Source organism: Fundulus heteroclitus, unplaced genomic scaffold (assembly GCF_011125445.2).
Source record: "Fundulus heteroclitus isolate FHET01 unplaced genomic scaffold, MU-UCD_Fhet_4.1 scaffold_74, whole genome shotgun sequence".
Taxonomy (NCBI): domain Eukaryota; kingdom Metazoa; phylum Chordata; class Actinopteri; order Cyprinodontiformes; family Fundulidae; genus Fundulus; species Fundulus heteroclitus.
This window is the reverse complement of record NW_023397186.1, coordinates 594094-609407: the sequence shown is the minus strand read 5'-3', so window position 1 is coordinate 609407 and position 15314 is coordinate 594094. Positions and strand designations below refer to the sequence as shown.

General features: G+C 40.2%; 1 protein-coding gene across 1 annotated transcript in view; it reads right to left on the bottom strand.

The window, feature by feature from the left end:
* Window positions 1-15314, bottom strand: part of LOC105934256 (zeta-sarcoglycan) — a 423091-nt gene that overhangs the window by 99476 nt on the left and 308301 nt on the right. Inside the window, exon 4 of the mRNA XM_036134093.1 lies at window positions 520-607. Within this exon, the coding sequence (XP_035989986.1) occupies window positions 520-607 (88 nt within the window). The remainder of the gene's footprint in view (window positions 1-519; window positions 608-15314) is intronic.

Here is a 15314-nt window from a genome sequence, read left to right as displayed (position 1 = left end):
AACAGAGGCCTTCCCAAGTGTTTATGCTTTGGTAGGGGAACTTTGGACCCAGACCGATGACACTGTTGGGCGGTGGAAGATACACTTTTTTGTGTCCTATTTGGCAAGTGTAGCATTAAGAATTGCTGTCTTAATGCCAAAGAGAGCCTGACAGATCTTACTCTCACACCCATAACATTTGAATTAAGTAATACAGTCAATTACTAAGGAGCTGTTACTAAGGAAGTTTATGTAAACTTCAGAATTTGAATGAAGTTATAAAAACTGTTGCTTTAGGAAATACATATAGATAGACAGACAGACTCACACACACGCACGCATGACAGGACTGTGAGCCCCAGTGAGCAGGTTGGCTAATAAAAACAGTTTTCAACCTGGTAATCTAAATGAAGACAAAAGCATTTATGTTTTAAGTAAAAAAATGCTATATATCTTAATATAAAAAAAGCTGAGATGAACTTTGTTTAGAGGGAAAATATCATGTATAGAATGTCTTTGTGTGTGATGTGTGTACCTTACCCACTGTGAGCTGACCAGTAAGTTGTCCCTGATCATTTCTAGCATTGATGGTCACATTTCTGTCTGATTGAAGAATCAGTGGACTGTCCTGTGCAGGGTGAAAGAGAGAGGAAATATTTAACAGAGAGGCAACATTGTTTACTTCTTTTACTGAAGCAAGATGATACACCTTTGGTTAAAATGTATGTTAATAGCTAATTAAGTACAATGAAACCGAATGCCTACAAGGTATACATAACATATCACTTTTTTACTACATTGGGTTTTTTCACATCTTAATAAAAAGCATCCATTCAAAAATCTTGCATAGTTATTTTGCATTAACACACCACTTTTTATTACAACTTGAAACTGCATGCAAAAGTTAGTTTTTGTGTGCTGCAAGGTTGTGGACAAGAAATATTTATTTCCTCTCTACATAAGCTTCTTTAAAGAATGTTGACCCAGCTCTGATATTCGGATGCCACTAGGCAGCATATTTGGATGCTTCTAAGCTGCAGCCCTCCTATTTTAAATAAAAGGGTCAACGGCAGTTTATGACATACTAATTTAACTATTTGAATATGGTGTCAAAAATTGGACAATCTAAAACTTGCAGGAATACATCTCAAATCCAAGTGAAGCCTCATGGCACTGAGGGGCAAATACATGTCTTAAGTCATTAGTCATGTTTCCAAAAGTGTAATTTTGTCAGAGGTTGATGTTACACATGGCTGTAATATACAGGATGTAGAGGTTGCAAATTAGCACAGAGCATACATGTAAACAAAGGACACAGGTTTTCAAGATTTTCTTGCTATTGGGCAAGTTTTAATAGTTCATCTCAACTCATAATTGCGATGTCCTGATGCATCTCAGTAATCCAGGTAAAAAATAAAGGGAGTAGGTCCTATGGACAGGTTCTCCTTTGTTGAAATGTGTCGTCTCTTCAAGAGACTTCTTTGGTCTGAGGAGTTAAAGGTAAACTCAGCCTTATGAGGAGTACCTCCGCATAGTGGAGTATTGTTCCCAGGGGGCAGATTCATACTTGCAATACCAGAATTGTAAGAGGGGAGCAAATGGACCCAGAGACCTCCAGCCCTGTTTAACGAAGGGTGGTTTCTCTTCAAAAAAATGGCTCCCTTTATTCCAATGTTCTTCCTTATCCAAGATGAAAACATCTTCATCCTTGAAAGAGTAACTGCTGGCCTCCAGATGGGTGCAAATTACAGAATCTTTGCCTGATCCTCTGTGCTGGGCCATCCTAATGCAAGTGGCTGCTTTGTTTGTCCGATTTGTAACTGGTCACATTCCTCCTGGCACATAACAGTGTGCATAACATTGCTCTGTTTGCGCTGGGAGACCGGATGGTTGGGGTGAACCAGTTATTGCCATAGTGTATTTTGTGGTTTGAAAGCCCCAGTGATGTCATGTTTAGAAAATAAACATCTGGGTTCCGGAAGATGGCGGCGTAGCAAGCGGTCGACTTCGTTGAGCTGCGCACCATATATTCTATATCTGAGCAGAATACCACCCTCTTACTACGACTATCCAACTAAACGTGGTAATACAACGCTGATAAACGCTCTTCCGACTCACTCCAGCACAATGCCGCCCAAAATCCTAAAGAAAACTAACAAAACCTGCGAAGTAGAGTCTCAACTGGCTGATACAGGTAACATGGCTAACACGGAGCTAGCTGCTAAGCTGCCAGCGGCTGGTGGGGCCACCACACTCGATCCTGCTCTCCGCCAAGTTATTGAGGAAATCACTGGGAACATTTCATTAGTTATTTCCCAGAAAGTAGACACTTTGACTGAAATGCTTAAGAGCCAGGCCACGGAGATAAAGGAGCTGGCCCGACGCACTACAGATGCGGAGGACAGGATTGCAGCTCAGGAGGACGCCCTGGATCAGGCTACGGCCCGCATAAAAAAGTTGGAGAAAGAGGCCCTCACTATGGCACAACGAATTGATGATATTGAAAACAGAGGCAGGAGAAAGAACATTCGGGTGCTTGGTTTAAAAGAGGGCATAGAAGCTGGCCCTGGAGCCCTAAAATTTTTTGAAAAATGGCTGCCCGAATTTCTACAAATCGAAACCAAGAACGGCCGGATCAAGCTCGAGAGGGTGCACCGCACACTGGCTCCACAGCCCGGACCTACACAGAGACCAAGACCGGTGCTGATCAGATTTCATAACTACCGAGATCAACAGCAGGTTCTCGAAGCCGCACGGCGTGCGGGGAGCGGAGACCAGCCCCTGATGTATCAGAACTCTAAGATCATGTTCTTCCAGGATTTCTCGGCAGACACCATGCGCAGGCGGAAAGGATTTGATGCGGTAAAGCGACGGTTGCGGGAGGCAGGCATCCAGTACTCCCTTCTTTACCCGGCCAGATTGAGGATCGTACGCAATGGGGAAGCAAAGATTTTTGTCTTGCCGGAAAAAGCAATGGAGTTTGTGGACAGCTTAGGCTGAAATAACGCCAGCGGAAGATCATGGAGGCAAACGCTCTGGACCGGACGGTGTCGGAGCTCTGATTTCTAAGTACTGTATGTTCCGATTCTTTTTGTTCCCCTCTTCACGCATACGGATAAGTGATGTGAGTAATTGTTATTATGACTCATTTCAATCTGATCTGCTCAGTTGTATTTTCTTGAGATGTTTAGTGGTGCGCGGCAACGATTGATATGTGATGGACTTTCTCTGTTGGGTTTGTGTACTTATATGTGTTTTCACCAGGGAGATGAAACACACGTACTTGGTTAAGGAAGGGATGGCCCCCTGCAGGTTTAGGGGGAAAGCGCGCCCGGAATGCTCATTTTTCTGTTTTATTTTGGTTCTAATTTGTTGGTTTTGGTTGGTTCCTGTTCAGCTCAGCAGATTGCAGTCCTTGTATGTAATCATTATTTGGGTGGCATTGCATTATGACTCTGGATTATAAATGCTAAGAATATGTACATGGAACATTAAGGGAAGTCACTCACCAATTAAAAGAAAGAAGGTCCTTTTAGCCCTTAAGAAGGAAAATGTAGATATAGCGCTGCTGCAGGAGACACATTTAAATGACTCCGAACATTTAAAATTGCAACAATGCGGTTTTGAACATGTTTTTTTCTCCTCCTTTACGAGCCGAAGTAGAGGAGTTGCAATTCTTATTAAAAAATCAGTGCCCTTTAAAGTCATAGAATGTATTAAAGACACAAGTGGGAGGTACGTACTTATCAGAGCAATGATAAATGGGGAAGAATTTGCCATATTGAATTTTTATTTTCCACCGGGCCACCCTATTAACTTCTTAACGGGAATAATGGCAAAACTTGCAGGGCTCTCTCTTGAAAATGTTATTGTGGGAGGTGATTTTAATTGTCTTAAGAATTCACTGATTGATAGGCTCCCCATTAGCCCCCTTCCCATTTCAGGGAAATTTTTGAGGAGGCGGGGTTTGTTGATGTATGGAGAAAACTCCACCCAACTGGAAAGGAATATACTTTCTACTCCAACCCCCACAAATGCCACACACGTATTGATTATTTTTTTCTCCCTAAAACTATTTTAAGACAAGTTGCTTCCTGCGAAATAGGGCACATTGTTATATCTGACAATGCTGCAGTGTATCTAAATTATACCTTTAAAAATGCTAGGGTTCAATCAAATCATTGGAGAATAAATCCTTTAATTTTAAAAGATGGAAAATTTGTGGAGTATTTTAGAACAGAATTCAAACAATTCCTCGCTGTCAATTCTCCTTCCGCTAGCAGCCCCTCCTTGCTCTGGGACACAGCTAAGGCATTTAGTAGAGGATTAATAATATCATATACATGTAGCAAAAAACGAAGAATTGCAGAACAACAAAACATTTTAGAAAGAAAGCTTAGACTCGCGGAAGAAGAATATATAAAAAAACCTTCGCGATCTAAGTTGGGGGAGCTCAATGCTATCCGGTGCTCACTGAATACATTACTGACGCAGAACGCTACAGACAAATTCAAATTTGCTAAACAAAAATTGTTTGAATACGGGGATAAACCAGGAAGATACCTTTCCTATCTTGCGAAAACACGGAAGACTTCCCAAACAACTGCTTCAATTTCTGACCAGAGGGGTTTATGTTCTACAGACCCAGAGAAAATAAACGCAGCTTTCTGTGAATTTTACAAAAATTTGTACCAATCTGAACAATGTGACAATTCTCAATCTTTAATGGAAACATTTTTCTCAAAAATTAAGCTGTCCAATTTGCCAGAGGACAGAAAAAAAGATCTAAATGCAGAAATATCGGAGGCGGAGGTGGAAAGAGCCATCAGATCCCTACAGGGAGGGAAGGCACCGGGCCCGGATGGCCTCACTTCGGAATTCTACAAAACATTTATGGACCTGCTGTTAAAGCCCTATCTATCCATGCTGAATGACTCATTTGGTAACGGTGTCCTTCCCCCTTCCCTCCGGGAAGCAAATATATCCTTAATTCTTAAGAAATCAAAACCTCCAGAAAACTGTGGCTCTTACAGACCGATTTCATTACTTAATGTAGATTCGAAAATACTGTCCAAAATTCTAGCAATACGCTTGGAAAACATTCTACCCCTTTTGATAGGGATAGATCAAATGGGTTTTATCAAGGGTCGTAATTCCAGCAATAACCTCAGACGTCTTTTGAATGTGATTCAGCTGTGTCGTCGGCGGGCAGTGGATGGTCTTGTAGTGTCCTTAGACGCAGAGAAAGCGTTTGACCGCGTGGAATGGTCATATCTCTTTCATACTCTGCATCAATTTGGACTGGGCCCCAACTTTATCAGCTGGATTAAAGTCCTCTACAGTCGTCCCTTAGCTGCAGTTATTACAAATGGGGTTAGGTCTAGAAATTTTGAGGTGGGAAGGGGAAACAGGCAGGGCTGCCCCCTTTCACCTCTTTTATTCACTCTTGCAATCGAACCGCTGGCTGAAGCAATCCGTAGTGACCCCACTGTATTCGGTATCAGCACTGATCGGGGGACCCATAAAATATCTTTATATGCCGATGATGTTCTGTTGTTTCTCTCTAGACCTACCACTTCAGTCGAAAGAGTTATTGCAGTCATTAATCAGTTCGGGTCATTCTCGGGATACAAAATAAACTTCTCCAAATCCGAGGCCATGCCCTTGGGTAAACAACTCTATATCCCTAATTCCCCCTTTAAGTGGTCCCCGGCAGGATTTAAATATCTTGGCATATTCGTCACACCTCTTTTCGATCAGATGTTCAAAACAAACTTTGTCCCATTATTTGAAAAAATTAAGCTAGACCTTGAACGCTGGAATTATCTTCCCATATCTTGGTTGGGCAGAATCTCGCTTCTTAAGATGAACATTCTCCCTCGCTTGTTGTACCCAATTAGGATGATTCCTATTCTGTTTACTCAGAGATGGATCCAAAAATTAAAGAGTTGGTTTGGTTCCTTTATCTGGGCCAAAAGAAGGGCATTCATAAAAATGTCAACACTACAGCTACCAAGAAACATGGGCGGCTTAGATCTTCCAGACCTCAGAAAATACCAATTGAGTTCTCTTATTTTATATGCCCGAGAGTGGGTATCTGGAAACTCATCCACAGTGTGGCTGGATATCGAAGCCTCGTTATGTGACTGTCCTCTTAAAAGCCTGCTTTTTTTGAAAAATATAAAAACAATAAACAAATACTGTTACAATCCAATCACTGTGAATACAGTCAAGGCCTGGAGGGCGGTTCAACACATCGAGGGAAGAACTGGGAAGACATCCCCATTTACACCCTTTGTCCAGAACCCTGACTTTCTTCCGGGTATGTTAGATGCAGGTTTTGGGGAATGGGTGGCTAAGGGTGTTTCCTCTCTGGGCTGTCTTTTTAAGGAGGGGATCCTCATGTCTTTTGATCAAGTTATGGAAGCCTTTGGAGTAGGGAAAAATAACCTCTTCCGTTTCTTCCAGCTGAGAGACTTTATTAAAAAAGAAACAACTCTAATCAGGGACACTGAGATTGTGGGCATCGAAAAATTGTTCTTCGGAACTCGTGAAGTGTCACTCAGCATGTGCTACAAAACATTAAAATGCTATAAATGTCACATACCAACTCTGGCCCAGGCCTGGGGAGAAGAGCTGAATATTGAGATCACTGATGAAATGTGGAGCAGTATTTGGAATTCTGCCAAAAAAAATACTATTTGTAATCGCTCCTGGGCATTGCAACTTAAATTAATACATAGAGCTCACTTGGCCCCAAACAGGGTGTCTAAATTTAAACCGGGGTCCTCTTCATTGTGCCCAAAATGCAAAATAGATGAAGGCAGCCTTACACACTGTCTTTGGGCATGTCCCAAGATCCAGATATACTGGAAATCTATTCTGGCTGAGATTAGGAACATTTTCAAAACTAACATTGATCTCGATCCAATGTCTCTTCTCCTTGGTCTACCAAATAAACATATCCAAAACCAAAATAAGAGTAAGTTGTACAATGTTCTAATTTTCTGTGCCCGAAAGAATATTTTATTACAATGGATTTCTAATAAATCTCCTACAATTTTTGGGTGGAAGAAGCTCGTTTTGGAATATATTCCTCTAGACTTTCTAACATGCCTCGTCCACTCTAAGACTGACATTTTTAGACGCATATGGAAGCCCTTCCTGGACTATGCTGAAGGACACGTGTCTACCATCCTGTCTCGAGCATTCATGAATGTTTAGATGTGTACTATACAATGATGGAAGTATGTATGCCCCCCATCTTGTATTTCCTTTCATCTCTGGACTGCACTGCTGAGCTTTTGGTTTGTGTTTTTTGTTGTTGTTGTTGTTAAATAAACAAAAAAATCAATAAACATATCTACAAAAAAAAAAAAAGAAAATAAACATCTCCGCTTTTCTGAACCTCCCACAACATATGGAATGACAGCTGCTCTGGGTATGACTGCTTGGTAGTGAGGTAGTACAGCCATTTGATTCAGGCGTTCAGTTGTGACGATTTTTAAAGTAGAGACAATCGCACATGTGCACCAATACTTGGGTAAAGATGGCAGCGTTGGTACTGTTGGTGCACATCGCCGATGGAAGAATGCTGAGGGAGTGTAGTTTCAGAGATTGGACTGACCTGATGGCACATGATGATGAGTAGCTTATTGGTCGGTTGAGATTACCGAGGGCAATTATTTTTGAACTGGCCAAAGCATTTTAGAGGGTTATCAGGAGAAACCGTGTGTTGCTGGCTCAAGTTTTAACTATGCTGTTGTCTATGCAACCAAAGCTAGTTAGTAAGAGCTGTCCGACAGGTTGTGTATTTTACAGTCATCCCTGAGCCATCCCGATTCTGTCCCATGGGACAGCACTGTCCATGTTGTTCAGATACATAAAGGTCCCCTAAACTGTGGCTTTCATTTGCAGCAAGGAGCCGATTTCCAAATGTAATCAATGCTAAAACTGCACTCATATTGCTATAATCCTGCTCAACTCCGGACTGCACTATACTATCATAATTAATTATAATTGTTCTAATTATAATAGTTTGTTGGGAATAAAATAAGAGCAGGTTCCGTGTCAATGACTGACTTGGTAATTTTTTTTATGTAACATCCTGACTCTCCTTAAAGATGTGTGCGTGTGTGTGGACAGACTTTCAAACTGCGGTATGAAAGGCATATTCACGTCATTACAACGAATTGGTATGCATCAGGGGTTACCAAACTTTTTTAGCCTCGCACCCCCTTCAGTGTCCCAACTGGTTTGCCCCCCCCCCCACCCCCCCGGAAAAAAAAGAAAATAATCTGTTGCAGTTACATCAATACAACCATCATAACAAAAGTATAAAATAAGAACATCATTTGAATTAAACTGCAATAAAGTTGCAACATCCACAACAGAATCCTGAGGATTTTCAGGTGCATCAGTGGCTCAGCCTAGAGCGAGAGAGAAAGAAAGAGACGCTCAGATCGGCCACTTCTCCACAACCTAAAACATCTCTGAAACAGCCATCCTGGTGCATTCACGGACTAAACTCTGATGTTCTACCTGTGTGTGTTCTCACTTTATCTGGTGCACCGGCTTCTTAATCTGAGACTTACTAAAAATTTATGTTGCAAAATACAAACACGAAGAACTTTAATTTGATTTGTATCCAATGACGAGCTCCCGAGCGAGAGCGAGAGAAAGAGATAATTTTGGTAGAGCAGACCAGAGTAACAATAACAGAGTGCTCCATAAACATGTTATTAATCAGAGAAATAAAAACTCTCACAGCGGTCACATTCAACAGGTAGGTACACCCATGGCAACACACCTCAGCTCCCCTCAGCCCCACCGCTGGTTTGTCCCTGTCTGAATAGGAGCTAAAACCGCATCTTTAAAATTAACTGCACCTGTTTGAATCACAATGAAACGTATTACAGCTCTGTGCGTGAGTATAGTCAAGAATCTGCGTCTACCACTAATTTCTCCCCCCCAGCAGCAGCAGAGGCTGCAGCGGTGTGGGCGAGTCATGTGTGTCAGTGCTGGCAGAGCTTCAGAGTCACATCACCCGTGAGCAGCGCTGTTTGTAGGCGCTGCGCCATCGAAAGAGAGACTGTGTCACTCAATTTAATCTTGTAAATAAAACTTTCGTCCGGAATTCAATTTTCCCTCTACTGACGTACACGACGTGAAGCAAGGAGAGAGATGGAGAGACATTTATCTTCTCCCAGATCCGTTGCAATTTGCCTCCGATTCCCTGGTTTCAGCCAATTGACCATATTTGCGAGAATGAATGAAGTAGAGGGCACTAGCTAGGTGCGCAGATGAAGCACAATGCGTAGAAGAAGATAACTTCATCTTAAAATGAATGGCTAGAACAAGACTTTTGAAAATACATAGATTTTTATGTCAATACATTTTATTTATTTATTAAATTAGCAGTTTTTGATTTTAATTTTCACAAAGGAAATGTTTATTTACACGTCTTTATGGTGTGGGGAAAAAACACTGTCAAACCGCCATTACAGATTTCAGCTCGCGCACCCCCTAGTGGCAGCTCACGCACCCCTGGGGGTGCGTGCACCACACTTTGGGAATCCCTGGTATACATTACAATGATCAGCATTTCTAGGAAGAAGTCCTTTGTACATAAGACCACAGGGGTCCAACTCAAGTCTTTAGGACAAAAGTCTTGATTGAGTCTGAAGTATTTTATTTTTGTGACTTCAGTGCAACTACAGTTGGAGTTTCAAACATGAGTCACAATCTCTCCTCACAGGACAGTGGCCTCCAGTTGTTAGAGTGGAGGATCACTACTTTGGTTCCCACTTTTTATATCATACATTCCATGTTTTTTTTAGATTAATATTCTAATGGACTATAGGTTTTAATAAATGCAGTCACTTTAGTGGGTGTCTGTTTATGCTTCATTATGACCAGAAAATGACAGGCTTAGGCTGTTAAAAGTCAGAAACAATTAAACACCAAACCAGATTTGTGACTTGTTGGACCTCTGTCTCTCAACCACATATTTCAAATACAGAGACAACTTTTATTGACAGAAACATGGGTGTGCCATGGGCTCCCCAGTGTCACCCATTGTGCCCAAATTGTACATAGAGAAGGTGAAGAGCAGGGCTCTCAGTGCTTACAAGGGAACACCACCAACTCACTGGCTTAGATACATGAACATCACTTGGGTCAAAACCAAAACCAAAGAAGTTGAGGCTTTCACCAACCACAACAATTCAGTAGACAGTAACATAAGGCTTACCAGGGAGGATTTTGAGAAAAACATTTTGCCTTTTCTGGACTGTGTTGTACACATTGAGGAAGATGGGAGTCTCAAAACTGAGGTTTAAGGCCACACACAGAGCCCCCCGCCCCCACTGGAGCATAAGCTCTCTGTTACCAGAACTCTGAGTTACAAAATTCCCTCTGCCACAGAGGAGAAACAAAAAGAACACAAGCACGTCAGGAAATCACTGCAAGCTTGTGGTTACCCAAAATGGCCCTTGTCAAATCAGTCAATAAAGCTGGCAGAGAAAACAACACTGCTTTGAACACAGAGGAAAGAACAGTGAGAGACAAAAACATTGTCATTCCACATGTGTCAGAAGTTTAAGAAGAACTCAGGAGAGTTTTTTCTGGACATAACTCTCAGACAAAAACTCAAACCACAGCTGAGCAGCGTTGTGTATGCGGTCCAATGCAGCGAGGATTGCTTAGACTCCTACACTGGAGAAACTTAACAACAGCTACATAAAAGCATGGCACAGCACATTAGGGTCAGCAGCACGGGGCAAGATTCAGCAGTTCACTTTGTTGAGAATTAAAAATATATCTTAGTTGGGGTTACTGAGGAAAGCAGAGTGGGGTCTGCCCTTCCTGCTCCAGCGTAAGATAAACATGGAGTTTTATTGTCCTGAGAGGGTGGTCAGCAGGAGAGGGGGGCAGTCATCCTCCCACTGAGCCATGTAGGAGGAGTTTAAAGTTGATAAAAGAAATGTCTTGGTAAAACTTACTTCAGACAGACAGACAGACTTATCCACCGTGGTGAGAACAACATCTTGTAATGGTATGTACTCTGTCTCCATATTTAATTTCTAAGAATTAAATATGTATTTGAACCGTTCTACCTCTGATCAATGATTCCTCATTTATTGTCAAATCTTAGACCGGGGTAAAAATGGGCCTTTAGTAGCAAAGCAGGATTAGGCCAATAAGAATAAATATATCACAATTTGGTTAGCCGTGACCCGGATTTGAAATTAAAGTGGAGGAATCTTTTGAATTTGGGCACGAAGAAGTAATCACTTACAGCAAAACAGGGTCGACCCGAAAAAAAGTAAGGAGATTTTGATTCTCCTATTGGCTAAAGATTAGATGTAGGCTAAATCAAGTGTTGCTGTAAGTGAGACGCTTTCTTCTCAAAATATCAGAGGCTGAACGGTATAACTAGGTTTGAATGGAATTTATGTTGAAACCGAGAAATGATTGAATGGGATTTATGTGTTTGTTTGCGTCAGAAAAACGTAAAATTAGATAGAAAATTAAATGGCAAGTAATCTTAGATGGTGAGGCTGTATGGGAAGGAAAATAGAAATAACAGCCAAGAAACTTAACTGTTGAGACTTTAAAGAATAACAATTGAGAAACTTAAATGTTGAGATTGCAAAAAACTTATTTAAAATCAAATAAAAAAGATAAAATACAAAGAATAAAAAGAGTCCCGAGATTTGGTCACCTCTGCACCATGACTGACGAGTCTGGTGAATTTTAAGACTGGGGTGGAACGTTACCTCGGAGAAAGGGGACTCTCCACAGAAACGTAGCGATAGGAACGGACAAGAATACGTAATATCTTTAAGTTGAGGCTAAGAGCAGCAAGACCTTAAGAGTGAGCTGTTATAGAAGGTAAGAGATTAACAACAGGGGCCCCAGGAGAACATTTAAATTGTTCTCTAGCGACAGAACTGGGTTCTGAGCACGACGATCAGACGAGGAGATTTTAAAATAAGGAAACCTTTCGTCGACTACGGAAGGGACGAGGGTCTCTCTGTGATGCGCCATGCTGTCTGTCTTAAATGTTATATTTGTTATGTCTTGTCTGATGTTTTGAATGTCTCGGTAAAATGGGATCCATGGTTTGAATGATTAGAAGCTCCGGTCTGAGTCTGTCTCTGTGTGTGCGCGGCTTCGAAGTCTCTTGTGTATGTGTGTGTGAATTTCTCCACGCGCGTGGGCCTAAAGATAAGAGCGGTGACTGGGGCGCAGTTTAATTTTGTTAAGTAAAAGTGATAAGTAAAAATATGGGTGAAAAACTAAGGGGAATTTGGAAATCATTAGAAAAAAGGTTGATGCATTAATGATGTTTGTTGAAGTGCAGGAGAATTTCAATGCAGTAAAACGTTTGAGGTATTGGCTGCAAGCTGATTGGGTGAGTTGCATTGGAGAGAGACCACGGCCTGCATTTTGGTGAGTTTTGGAGAAAAACTTTTTATTTTGAACTGTAGCCTAAAAGTTAGAAAGAGGTTGGACGTTTGGTAAAGTTGTTGAACATTTGGGAGAACATTAAACATCTGTTTGAGGCATTATAAATTGGGAAAAAACAAAAAAGGGAAGATGCCTTATGTTAGGGTTGTGATGAATGGCCTCTTTGTCCTGGAGGGAAAACCAACACGGACACGGGGCTGCCTCTGTCCCCTTGTCTTTCTTGTCACACATCACATGAGGTCAGGAGGATTTAATCACGGTCTTGAGTTTACAACATGGGGGTAAACAAAGAAGGGAGCAAGTTTCATTGTGGGTGATGATCAAATCACCAGCTTCATGCGCAGTTAGATAAAGGAGACATTCCTTATCTGGGGAAATCATTTTATCTAAGGTTAAAAACAATGGTACCTTCCTGAAAGCAAACTCTTAAAACAAACCAAATGCCTGTAGCTTGATAAAATAAAATGATGACATTTATATTTTTCTAACACCTTCTGTTAGAGTGTAATTTTAACTAGCGTTATATATTGCAAAATAGCATTTCAAAATGCCTAATGAATGTATATACTTTCAGACATTAAATATAATTTGCAATAAAGTAGTGATTAAAAGGTTTTCATTGTTTGATAGCCCTAGTTTTATTAGATAAATAAATAAATATAATCCGTCAGACTTCAATCTAGCTGTTTAATGGAGAGTAGTAAATCCTATCAGCTTTTGCTCATTTGCAGGCCTGGGAAAAACACAGTAAGCAGAACTACACAGAGTTAGAAGTTAAGGTTAAACTGTACCTTAATAGTGTGTGCAAACGGATATTGCGGCTGATTTGACAGATTTTGTTAACCCTGCATTTAGTTATGAGTCAGTTTTGAAGTTATCCTCAAATGAAGCAGCTAAAATTGAGGAATCTGTGACAAATGTTAATGACGTGTATCATTTTATTATAGATACTGATATTGCAGAGCGCCAAAACCTAGTAGAAATAGACAATATTACGGGATCATCACAGGACGGTCCCCAAATTATTCATTATATGTAATCACATTTTCATAGTCCCACAAAATGCAGATGCCCTTGTTACACAGTAATTTAGAACCCGAGGAATTTTTTTTTTTTTGTTCATTTGGTAATGTGCAAATTCTGGTGAATAAACTTTTCAACATCAGTTGCTGGTGATTGTTTGTGGCCGGCAGAATTTGACTTAAAAATTTACTAAACACAGGCGCATAACTGATTTTAGAGCTGTTTTAAAATGTACCTTTGGTGTTTTTTATATATATTTTTTTTCCTTGATAGATGGAGTTACCCAGCATTTTCTTTATACACTTTAGCAGAAGGTTCCTGAGTTTGACTGGGACTCTTGATATCTTCTGAAAAAAATCGGTAGGATGGATCTGACACACAGGTGTGGATCCTAAATAAATCAGTCCAATTTAGGGGAATTATTTAGAGTAATAATGTTACAACAACAAAAACAACGTGTCCTCTTCAATATCTCAGCTGATGATTTTAATCTTGATATGCTCGCTGAGACAATAATAACTTCTTAAGGCAGCCGATTGAGCAGATACGAACACTAAAGGTTTGCGGTTTTGAAAAATATACTACTGTCTCTTAAAATTTTTTATTATATAACTGATATGTTCCTTTTAAACATGAGTTTTAATTATATTATGTCCAGGACCATATTGCTCATAATTGACAGCAGAAGGTGTATTTTACCATCACAATTATTAGCGGAAAATTCACTGGGGTGGGGATATTTTTCACATTTAGGGTTCTGTGATGCTGCATGCTCACAGCTGCATGTCATAAATTTACAGACTGGAAGTTCTTATCAGCTTCTATGACGCAGGGGGCCTCTCACTAGCAGGCACAGCGGTGATCTGGGTGTGACGTCTTGTTCATTGCAGAGATACACTTTTTAGGTTAAACGGATCTGTTAGGCTATCTCTTGATAACTCATAAGTATTGAGATTTTTCTATTGTACAATATAACTGTTGCATGCTAAAACTTATCAGATTTCCACCAGACTTTGCCGTTACCAGGTGTTTTATTCAGGCAAAACCCAATATTTTATCAGTATGTAAGTACCTTGGAACGTTCAGCATTTTCATACCATCAACTTGCTGTGAGCACATTAGTTTACAATCATTATTTCAATGGGTACACTGATCTTATACAACTTTTGGAGGACTTCTTGTAGATCTGTGGGTTTATGAAATTGCATTAAGTTTTGATCGGAATCCAGGATATAGGGCAGTGTTTTTCATACTTCAATTTAGATAATTATTTACAGTTGATTGATTCCCTGTGGTGACTAATACTATTCTTTGTTAATGTTTTGTAACAAAATTAATTTTGTTCCAAGCAGAGGGATATGACATAAACATTTATATGATAACACTATATTGTAAAGCTATACAGACCTTAAACTTTATATCAACCCTTGGCACAAGTAAACAGAAAAACTACATAAACTACAAAAAACTGGATAAAACAGAGATAAACAGAGGGTAACTTAATGCATATTTAGTTTACTTTAAAATCATTGGTGTGTCAGGTAGGTTTGTTAAGGATTCAAAGCCACGTATATCTGTTGCAGTAAACTGGATCAGGATTTGTAACAACTGGATAAAACTATAGGTGAACTAAAATGAGGGTTTGCTTTTCTTCTCAGATTAAAAATAGGAACTTTTTCGCAGCATACACATCTGAGTATGGAGGAAATGGTACAGAAGTGAGGTGTGGTGAATGGTAATCTTTAATCTTTAATCCAGAGAACATTCTGACATTCTTACAGGATAACAGTGTTATGGAAATATAATCACTTATATATAATAGTGTAGCTTAAAGTAAT